The 11,288-nt window shown below is 43.2% G+C and overlaps 1 protein-coding gene across 1 annotated transcript; it reads right to left on the bottom strand.

Annotated features, from left to right (window-relative positions):
* Positions 1–2,503: 2,503 nt before the first annotated feature.
* On the bottom strand, positions 2,504–10,971 carry LOC119722977 (putative methyltransferase DDB_G0268948). Its single transcript, XM_038193413.1, has 6 exons — positions 10,752–10,971; positions 6,894–7,054; positions 5,653–5,872; positions 4,894–4,988; positions 4,104–4,238; positions 2,504–3,278 (listed from the first exon to the last, which is right to left on the bottom strand). Exons 1-6 carry the CDS (start codon positions 10,926–10,928, stop codon positions 3,164–3,166), a joined length of 903 nt encoding a protein of 300 aa, XP_038049341.1. The 5' UTR covers positions 10,929–10,971; the 3' UTR covers positions 2,504–3,163.
* Positions 10,972–11,288: the final 317 nt, after the last annotated feature.

Here is an 11,288-nt window from a genome sequence, read left to right as displayed (position 1 = left end):
AAACTGACTTAAATTAAAATCATCTTGTAACCCATGAATGCTTGCATTTCCTGAGTATCAAGTGCAATAAAAGTTAGTCAGATGTAACTGACTTATTATTAAAATCATCTTGTAACCTATCTCCCCTACCCAAGGGCGGATCCAGGGGGGGGGGCCAAAGGGGGCCATGGCCCCCCCCCCAAAACGAAATCAATTTTTTTTTTTTTTTATGTGACATCGCAATAACGGCAGGCAATGAGTACACCACCATCTTTTCCTCAAAAAAAAACATTGGTTAAAGTGGTCAGAAATTGCCTCAGATCGCACCACAGAGCATCTAGAATCCAAAAAAATTTCGGGGCCCTTAAGCGGGCCCCGAACCCCACGCCGTAATTTTTTGGACCCACTTTTTGGGGGGAACCAAAAATTTTTTTTGGCCCCCCCAAAAATTGTGTTCTGGATCCGCCCTTGCCCCTACCCAGCCTAAAGTTGGTGATTTGAGTGCTATAAGCACGTACGTCAAAATTAAGTTCTATTTTCGAGAGTTCATCAGATAACAAGCTGGTGTCATGCCAAGGTGTGTCCAGTCATTAGCATATACCGCAAAACGGGCAGTATTTTGGCAAGAAAATGACGACGAAACGAGGAAAATTGAAAAAGGTAGGGCCGGGGTGGGACAGGGTTGGGTGGATGGGGAAGGGGGGAGGGGGGTAAGGTTGGGTCGGATGGGACTGGTGGGTTGGGGTGAAGTGGGGCTTGGTAGGGGGGGGGGGCCCTTGGCATTATAAATTAACCCAGTGACGCCCATGCATGACCACGGCACCCTATACAAATCAAAGCCCTTGCATATTTAGCACTGTTCTGTTTTCAAAGAAAACCTAAATTTAAACGTACGTTTCGTTTCTTTGAAGCACACCTTAGATAATTATGATGTAGAAATTATTTAAATAAAACAATAATTAGGGCTACCACATGTAACAATCATAACTTAAACCTTTCATGCAATGTAGTAATCCTTATACAGTTTTGTGAATTGTAAAAGTTCAAAATCAATAAAAGAAAAATAAACCGTAAAAATGATTATACTGTGGCGGGAATATCTGTGACCCGATCCGTAGTCCCTATACCCAGACAACCTAGCTTAGGATCAGTACCCCAGCAGCCGGGAATGCAGGCCCGTTTGGATGGAAATATACCGCCCTATACGCGTAGCAGCACTCACCCATGCCCCTCAACCTCCAAGATGGACAAGGACAAACAATTAAGTACACAACAGTCAAAGACTTCAATTGCTGATTGATTTATTTACATAGGATTATGTCATATGATGGACCCCTCGTTAAATTATAATGTTAGCCTCTAATAAGTGATTGGTCTCCGAGCCTCTCAATTATCTCTGTAGGGGTAGCCTCGCATTAGCCGCTACGGTAAGGCAGTGCTGGGCAGCACGGCGATGCCTGGCTGGGGATAGCCTCTGAATCCCGGGTAAGAACCGTACGCCTCTAGCGTTCCTGTGCGCCTCCACTCTCCCGCCCTCCACCGTTTCCAATTCCAGTCGCGAGCCTTCCTCGAGGCGGCGGGTAGATGAGCGCGCCCTTCCGGCTCCGTCACGTTACAATCGGCAGATCGCTGTATGTCGCTCCGCCTCCAGTAGCCTCCGCAGACTCCGTGCCTCCTTATGCCAGCCTGACTCCACCGCACCACCCAGCACGCCGTCAGCGCGCGTAATAGCGTGAGCTCTTATGAGGGCTGTGTCTCCGTCTGCGTCTACATGTACGTCTCTTCTAGCAACTGCCCCGCGGCCTCTTATATAGGGGCCCGCAGCCGCTAGCGCGCCCTCTTTAGACTCTGCCGCTATAGTAATTTTCGCCACAATACTACAACTAAGACCCAATAATCAAAATAAGGGGATTTAATCTCAAACATATATTTTGACAATACGCAACAAAATTTAGAAATAGAATTTCTTGGTTATTGGTAATGATCGTGTGAAAAAAAGTTCATAAGTGAGCTCATCAGGTCGATCAAAGATAAATAACATTTGAAAAACGGTCTTGGAAGTTTCTGACAAATAGCTTAACAGGGATTAAAGGGAAGATACAACATTTGTAAACATCAAAAAACGAAATGATCCAATTATCACAAAATAGCTTACTGGATGGTTAGGGAATGAATCTTCTAAAGCACCCTGTAAAATTGTGGCTCCTGGTGTGCTGACTTTTTCAAGAAAAATTGTATTTTTCCAACGCTGGTTGGCCAACCAGCGTTGGAGAAAACTGGCTTTTTTCAAAAACTTTCTTAATTTTCATACATGTAATTAGTTTTTCCGCATTTTCTTTGCAATTGATTACACACCTGTGAAAGGGTACAAGCCTGCCAGACTGATTCTCTGACCTTACAATTCCCCAAAGTTGACAAACTGCTCCGTTTCATCTTAAGTGGGGTCAGGGAACCAGACTCCAAGAACATGATGTTTTTCTTGGTTTTTCCAGTGAGCATCTTCAAGCCCAAGTCATTTTAACAATATTTGCTATAACATTCTAATCTTCCAAATCCATTTACTAAAATTGCAGTAAGAGCAAATGTTGTACATTCCCTTTAACACCTTTGTCACATACATTTGAATGGGACTGAACTTGGGAAAGATGCAGTATTTTAGTATTTGACTTGTGAGAACTTGCGTGTAATGCTACTTGGGAAAGAGGACATTATGCCAAGAAAACATCGTCCAGGCTTTTGAAAATCCCCCTTAACTTAGACAGCGGATTTCCCAAGATGGCAGATGGATTCTTCTTGACTTTTCTTGACTCTTTTGCAGATGCTTTTGTTGCTAAAGCACGTAAACATAAAACCAGTGCCTGCGGGCACTTCAATGATTCATTTTCTTCCAAATGATACCATTTGAGGCGGATTTCACAGGGTATTTGGTATCTGTCCTATCTTCACTTTGAGTAAAGATGTACTCATTAAATCGGTCGGTGGAATTCTTGGTATTACTGCAAATGTGCCCATGCCCTTTTTAGTAACAATTATTTGGTTCGGTGAAATTAACTCTGGACTATGCCGGCCTGAAACGAGTGTATGCTTGAATGAAGCCGGCTTTCCAACTTGAGCCTACATGGACTCCATGCCTCCCTGAAACTCCAGGGCTCCTATTGCCAAGTTTGCCTGGCGGATCCGACGTTTAATGACCAGGCTGGTTTTCTGGTTTTCTTCCGAGCAGTAAGACAACTGGACAGCTGGTGGAAATCTGCGCATTTTCGAGTGGACAATCGGCTAAACCTAAAATCTCCATAAACCTGAAAAAAAAAAAAAATCGACAAAGTCTAACAAAATCCAAATTTTAGTACATCAGGCCAAAAAAAAATATCTCCGGTTTCTGGTATGTGCGCGCGTCGCCGTAGCCATGCGCATCGGCAAAATGAAAATGTTTTTTTTTCAATGAAAGATGATGTCTCAAAACCGCCAAACTCACTGGTTTGACTGGAATCCTGCTGCTGCACAATTTTAACGTGTTTTTAGATGAGGTTATGATCGAGAATAAGCTTTATGTGGCCTCTCTGGACTCCCATATATTTGCACTTCGTTTAGTCGGGCACCATTTGCAGTCATCAGCCGACATTTGAAGCAAAAAAAAACAGGAAAAAAAAAAAAAAAACCTTTTTGGGCAAGCTCCATACCAGAAACCGGAGACTTATTTTTTGGGCCTTATCCTTGCACATGAAATATATTATTTTAGACACATACATGTATATGGCATCGCAACTATACAAAGAACTGAAAATCAAAAAATAAATCTCCTCAATAAGCTTCTTTTTTTTAATTATCTTAACTTCAAGCTGCGCTCAGAAGTGTCTGGTTGATACAATACGGTCGTTTCACAATAGTGCGCCTCCAAGAGTTTGCAACGCGTTGGCCAATTACAATGCGCAAAATTGGTCGAGTAAGACGACCCAATGCGCGTTTGGAAAAGACTGATTTTGCGCACTGTGATTGGCCAACGTGTTGCCAACTCTTGGAGGCGCACTATTGTGAATTGCCCGTATTAACACGTCACAAAGTTTGAGAAAGTCACAAAAAGACAAAAATATGCATTTTATTAAAGGCAGTACTTCTAGTCTTACCGATCCTGCATGGCTAAGACTGGGTCAGGGCCGGTAGGGTTCTTCACACGATAATGTCGATAACTGGACCAAGATCGGAAGAAGTTCATGAATGACGCCAGTGTTGTGTCGTGCTTAATTTGAAGAGTGTCATCCCTGACATATATACAAAAGAAAATGAGGGTATAAAGACAAGGCAATATCTGCCAATTTAACATAATTTAACAAATTTATATATATTTAGGGTGGCATGGGTGGCTAGTGCATAAAGCGCTTGTGAGTTGAGTTGTGCATAGATTCTCTTCTTTGCCATAAGGGTTTTTTTCGGGCTTTCCGGTTTCCCTCCCTCCACAAAAATAAAACGCTTTCGATCTCTGGCTGTGCAATTCAGCTTCTCAGCTGCAAGTAATAGCCCCCAAATATCATTATTCTATTATCATTTCTCAGACAAAACACAATTTTTATGCCCCGTGGGCAAAGCCGATTGGGGCATACTGTTTCCGCCTTGTCCGTCCGTGTGTGCGTGTGAGCGCTCTTGTATGGCATTACAATTGAGGACAGACCCACAAAAGGATAACAAAAGATCCTTTCAATTCCTCAAACGACGGTGCTTTTGTTCAAAACTGTCCTCAATCGTACTTTTACGTGCTTAGTCTATAGGAAAGTGTTAAAGTACAGGGACAAAGGCTAGCACAAATGGTGATCGTAAGCTCGGAATTCTGTGTTAGCACAGCCATCAAATTGGGCCTTGGTTCCTTTGCATCCCCGACAAACAAAAACAGATCAACCTGAATCCTCATGAATGACGTACCTGATTGTTTCTTCATATGGGATGTGGATATCTGCTAACATGTTTCGGACATGTCGAATACGGTCGCTGGCGTACGGTTCTAAAAAGCTATCAAACTGTCAACAATAGAGATGGAAAAATATATGAATTTATAGTAAATTGAGACTGGAAGACTTGTGATGAATTCGGCTTCAAGTGGGGGTGTGCTAACTTTTTATGGGGGCGTATTTTGTTTTCTAACTTGGTCACTTTCTTTTTGACTGCGCCCTCTTAATCGATTAAATTTCAGTCTAAAATCTTGACCCAGGTATCAGTTGGATAGAATGAATTGTCAGTTTGGGTAAAAAGAGAGGACAAATAAGATCACTGCAGACTAAATACACTCGAGGTCGTCAATCGCTTCTCAAAAGTGGGGGGGGGGGGGGGGGACATACCTTGATCAGAACTGATGTGATCGAGCGCGAAGCCCTGTAATTACGGCGTGGGGTTCAAGGCCCACTTAAGGGCCCCGAAAAAATTTGGATTCTAAATGCTCTATGGTGCTATCTGAGGCAATTTCTGACCACTTTAACCAATATTTTCTAAGCAAAAGATACATTGAAGTACATAATAGGGCCCTGTAAATGAGAAACGAGTTCAAAAATCTGGGGGGGGGGGGGGACATTTGATATTGTGTCCCCCACCCTTCGAAAAGTGGGGGGGGGGGGGGGGGGGACATGTCCCCCGTCCCCCCTAGTATTGACGCCCATGAATACACTACTGCATTGGTAAACTCCTGACCTTCAAAACAACATCCTTCAGGAGTTGGTTCTTGTTATCGTCACCTTCCACCAAGGGATGCGTATTGTAGTAGGAGTAGATCGCCACACAGCCACAAGGCTTCAGGACTCGATCCACCTCGCGAAAGAACGCATCGATATCAAACCAGTGCACTGCCTCCGCAACCGTGATCATGTCAGCAGAGCCATCGGGGACAGGGATACTCTCTCCACTGCCAATTCTAATGTGAAAAAAATGACTAGTTTGCATACTAACTGTAATAGGCTATATTTCTAACGAACGAAAAAGCTATACAGGGTGTTTCAAAAAAAGAAGGAAACCCAACTGCAAAGAATGACTATGGACAGACGATATGTTTACTGGCTATAAAACTGGTATCATCTGAAAGCGTAATCTCTATGCTTTTCAATGATACTATGTTTAGGTTTTCTGAGTCATGCATCAGTGAACATGTGACGTCATAATTCAAAGCTCTGTGGGAATGTAATCACATATTATATGCCACCAGTTATTATCAACATAACTACACATCCTTCCTGGATGGAACTTGTACTTCAAACTTTACATGTCGCATGTCACAAAAAATACCGAAACAGCCCTATGTTTGTCCACAAACATAAGTCTAGTTTCATTATGTTCTACAAACACGCACATGAATTCAAAATGTCTGCCCCAGGACAGCTTCAAAGCGTCTCCGCGTGCAAAAATGAGGAGTTAGCGCTCTAGTAATTTAATATAGCTCTATGGTTGAGACAGAACCAGTGGCAGCCTGGAGCAGTGTGGAGGATTTGAAGTATAATATAAGCCTAAATTCATGCACGGCTGAGCACAAACAACTTAAGGTCCGGCCCAAGACCTTGACACAGTGCATCCTTCAAAGTCAGCAACACAATTTTGCCATGTAACCTCAATCCTGCAAAGAGAATTTTGGAGGATTTGGGAAGGCTGTCGTTCTAAACTATCGAAGGCTATCGTTCTAAACTTGGGAAGGCTATCGTTCTGTTTGTGCTTTTTCGGAGTTTCATTTGCAGGAATACTGTAGGCTCACGTTTGAATGAGACTTTAAAAAAAAACAGCCCACGTTTTGTTTTCACAAGGTGTTTTGTTCTGTTTTTGGTGTTGGTTTTTTTGTCGTGGACCTGTAGACATATATACAGTCCCAGTCGGTGAGCTGCATCCTCCTCAAATTCTTGTGAATGTCACGTACATCAACATGAAGCTCACACACATTATTTCCTCACCTAAATTCCACATTTGATGGAGTTTCTACGGATTGCGCAGCTTTTATCTGCGCCTCACTCACATCTATACCGATGACCTTTTCAAAGTGCGGAGCCAAAGGCCGCGTATTCTGGCCTGATCCACATCCGACATCCACCGCAAGCAAGAAAGGCTTGGATTTCTGTATTCCAAATTTGAACAAGTATTTTTGAATTATTTCCTCAGAGGTTGGATTCCAGGGGCGGATCGAGGTTTGGCTCAAGGGAATTTAGCTGCTCCACTAGTATTAGACGGGTGTCTCAGGGCTCCAGCCTTTGACATGTTTGAGTCATGGCTGGAGTAGCCTTGACCAAGGCTATCAGCTTGTTCCCATAGGAGCTTGTTCCCGCTACCGCACACCGCGCGTGCAGCAACACAATGTTGTACTATATACCGTTAGCCCCAATGACCCTTGCGTGTGCTTTGTGTGCATATACGTACGCCCCACACTCACTGCCGCAAACAGCTGTACAGTAAATCGAGGCGGAAGAGCTTGTTCCCCAACCTCGTCCCCAGTGCTTACTTTATTTCCAACCGCGTTTCCAATAGTAAACCCTGGATAGGAAACTTTCTCCCTGTATCCTGATTGGATACCGCAATTAGCTAGTAATGGATTTTTATGGATTTTTATATATTCACAAAGTGCAGTACGTGTTTTCGCGATCATTCGTCCACGCCTTCTCGAAAATACTAATTTCCTTTCCAATTTGCTCATATTAATGTGAAATATGATACTGCATGTTGTCTCGATAAGATCGTAACAGTTTGATTTCAAAAATCGTGTTTTTGTAACTCACGCCATGCTCGCGCTGCTACGAATTGACTCTGTTTTTACCCCAGACACCGCATACAAAAACAAACGCTAATGTGTAACGCATATCCAGGCATCAGACTGTTCCTCATTTGCATACGTGTGCAAAAATCTTGCACATGCAAATGATCCAATACCAGGGTGAGAGAGCCGGTAGTGGTGGGCGCGTACTGCTCGACACCCTGGGGACGAGGTTGCTTGTTCCCATAGGAGCTTGTTCCCTCTACCGCACACCGCGCGTGCAGCAACACACCGTTAGCCCCAACGACCCTTGCGTGTGCTTTGTGTGCATATACGTACGCCCCACACTCACTGCCGCAAACAGCCATACAGTAAATCGAGGCGGAAGAGCTTGTTCCCATAGGAGCTTGTTCCCATAGGAGCTTGTTCCCATAGGAGCTTGTTGATCTACCGCACACCGCGCGTGCAGCAACACACCGTTAGCCCCAACGACCCTTGCGTGTGCTTTGTGTGCATATACGTACGCCCCACACTCACTGCCGCAAACAGCCGTACAGTAAATCGAGGCGGAAGATAGCCTTGACGCAACCGTGTATGCTTAATATGATAATTAGTACGCGCTATGGTAAATAGTCTTCTCTCATTGGATAACGGCTGACAAAAAAATGAATATTTATTAAATTGCATAATGCGACCAAAGGTTTATAAACCAGACGGCCTGTGGTAGCAATAATTATTGTAAAACACCCCCTTAAAATCTTAAATAATAGTAGAATAATATTTATAAAGTTACACATAGTTTGGGTCGAAAATGAAATGAAAAGGATGAAAAATTAGACCTTCAAAAAATGGCAAACGGTACAAAACCGCACGCCGGCAAAAACGATGTCACCATGCACAGAGGCCACGTTGGGGCCATCCACTGTAGGCACCGGCCCGGCTGGCGCCATGCAGTGAGACACGCTGCGCTTTCACGTTCAGCGGCCAAAAAAGCGCTCACACTGTTGAGTATATCTACCGCTGACTTTTTTTTGGGGGGGGGGGTATTTCTTCTAAGCTGTCAAGGGGATATGGGAAAAAATATCTCTCCTTCAGCAAACTTATTCTGTAAGACTGATTTTAACTTGTATGAACAACTTATAAGTTATATGTCGTATGTACGACTAATATATCGACAGGGTACGACATATTTCGACAGGGGTACGACTAATATCATCGACAGGGTACGACATATATGTCGACAGGGTATGACATATCAAACATATGACATAATGTCGACAGGTGCCGGTACGACATATATGTCGTGCATAAGTCGAGTCGACAGGGTACGATATATGTCGCATACGACAAAGTCGTATATATAAGTACGACTTAATATCTCGTGTGTACAAAATATTAATTGTAACTCGTATGTTCGACTTGTTTGTCGATTATGTCGTACATACAACATATCTTGTGAGAACGACTTGTATTTCGTGCGATTTACATCTACGACTTACATGTCATACGTATGTCGTAGGTACGACATACGATCCATACGTACGCGTTAAAATACATGTGTCGTACATATGAGATGTATGTTGCACATGGTACGAATTCAGGGAGAGTTTTTTTTTTCACCATGTACCTGACAGTTTCGTATATTTCCATCCCAAAGTCAATAGCTCGTTTCTTGCAGTTAATTCATACGGGTGCTTATACTAGATACGAGTTAACCTGCATTCGATTAAATGGGTACAATTTGACCTGGGTCGGAGTTGACTGTTCCCTACATTCGCTGTCAGAATAGCACGGGCAGGTAGCGGCGTGATAATGTACGCTGTTGCACCGACAAAACGTCGGCGGACTGTCTTGAACTGTCCAATTCGCAATACATTGGAAATAATATCATTTTGAACAATTGGTAATCCTTACTTTTAGGACACCTCTATTTTGTACGAGTTCTGTTCAAAACTGACTTTTGCAGATGACTGTCCAGTACCAAAGTGACTTTTGCAGGCTAAAGAAGTCTTTTTTCTTCAGACAAACTCATGTTAGTTATAATTTTGAAAGCACTTTCAAAGAAAATGTGACTTTCCTACCTTTTTTTTGCAGTTCTTGCTTTTTAAATTTATTTTCTGTTTGTCATCGTCGTCTTTAACCCCTCATAAATCAAAACCCTGCCCCCTTTCTACAAAATCAAACCTGCTGATATTCAAGAGGTGTCATTGCCAAATGTTCAAATGTGTCAATAAATATCAGAATGTCACTTTTCAGTGTCATTTAGTCAGGGGTTTTGGTGAGTCTTTTAACTTTATATAGGAAAGGGGTCCTAAAAGTAAGGATTACCGAACAATTGTTCACTCATATAGCGGCATATTTCATTTGTTTGTAATAAAGCTGGAGAAATGATTTAAAATGGGATTGAAATACCTGGACATACCATGGTGAGTGAACATACATGTACATGTGCGTGGTGTATACAGTAATTTGCAGGTCATGAATATGTAAGTCGCGGGTCAAAGTTTACGGGCTTTGATTGGATATCATGTAATATATGCGCATCAGAAATTTTCGGCCGATTTCGGTCGAAACTATAAAGAAACACATAAGAATTCGCCACGGTTGCGTCAAGGCTATCTGCCGCCTCGACTTACTGTACGGCTGTTTGCGGAAGTGTGTGTGGGACGTACGTACATGCACACAAAGCACACGCAAGGGTCGTTGAGGCTAACGGTATAGTACAACTAGTGATTGTGTCGCGGCGCGCGCGGTGTGCGGTAGCGGGAACAAGCTCGTATGGGAACAAGCTGATAGCCTTGGTCAAGGCTATGGCTGGAGTGGAGTGTCATGGCCTAGCGGTTAAGAGCACCGGACTCAGGCTCTGGTGTTTCAGAGGCAACAGTGGCATGGGTTCGAGCCCGGGCCCGGACACTTCTGCCCTTGAGCAAGGCGCTTAACCATTATTGCTTCGTCAACTTGGTTGTGTACAAAGACTATGATTAAGATTTTTTTTTTTAAGTAGGGCCTATTTCTTCACAAAATTGCAATACATGCAATATGATCCAAGCCACAAACGTAAGCCTACCTTTTCACGGAGAAAGGCTATGCTTTTCTCGATGATATCTTTGGGCCAATCCGGCCGAGCTAGGACGTAGACAGCGGCATGATCCTCCTTTTCGAACCGCCTGGTATCTGCCGACATTTTTTTATCGTGCCGCCGATGTCCGATACTCTTGCAAAAAAGCGGGAAAACTTGCTGCATACCGCCTGCATGCTGCGGATGGACCCTGGATTAGAATAGCGCCCTCTCTTGAAATGTTTTGTGTCCCTTTGCCATTAGTTTTTGTTGGTGCTCAGATAGTACAAAAAAAGTAATTAAAAGCAGATATTTAAAAGGGGGCAGTAAAAAAAAACAGGGGTTGAAGGTTATTCCCAGATGAAATTATTTAAACTGTGGCGCTGGCTGCAAGATTCGGGTTTTAGCTTGAAGTGACAGGAGCATAAAAGAGACAAACAAGGCCTGTCAGAAAATTATAGAAATCAACCTTTAGGCCAAAAAAAATAATAAGTCGGTCTCTGGTCAGCGCGCGCGTCGATTTTAATCATGCGCGTCGATCTTTTT

Source organism: Patiria miniata, unplaced genomic scaffold, assembly GCF_015706575.1.
Source record: "Patiria miniata isolate m_02_andy unplaced genomic scaffold, ASM1570657v1 HiC_scaffold_16, whole genome shotgun sequence".
NCBI lineage: Eukaryota > Metazoa > Echinodermata > Asteroidea > Valvatida > Asterinidae > Patiria > Patiria miniata.
The sequence above is the reverse complement of the archived record's forward strand: the minus strand, read 5'-3'. Positions and strand labels throughout refer to the sequence as shown.

Excerpts from the sequence above, each read along its gene's own strand:
- LOC119722977 (XM_038193413.1), bottom strand. The coding sequence starts at position 10,928 with ATGCAGCAAGTTTTCCCGCTTTTTTGCAAGAGTATCGGACATCGGCGG. Across the intron at positions 7,055-10,751 it reads TAGCCTTTCTCCGTGAAAAG|AAATCCAAGCCTTTCTTGCT; the intron begins GTAGGCTTACGT and ends TTTGGAATACAG. Across the intron at positions 4,239-4,893 it reads CCATATGAAGAAACAATCAG|GGATGACACTCTTCAAATTA; the intron begins GTACGTCATTCA and ends TATATATGTCAG.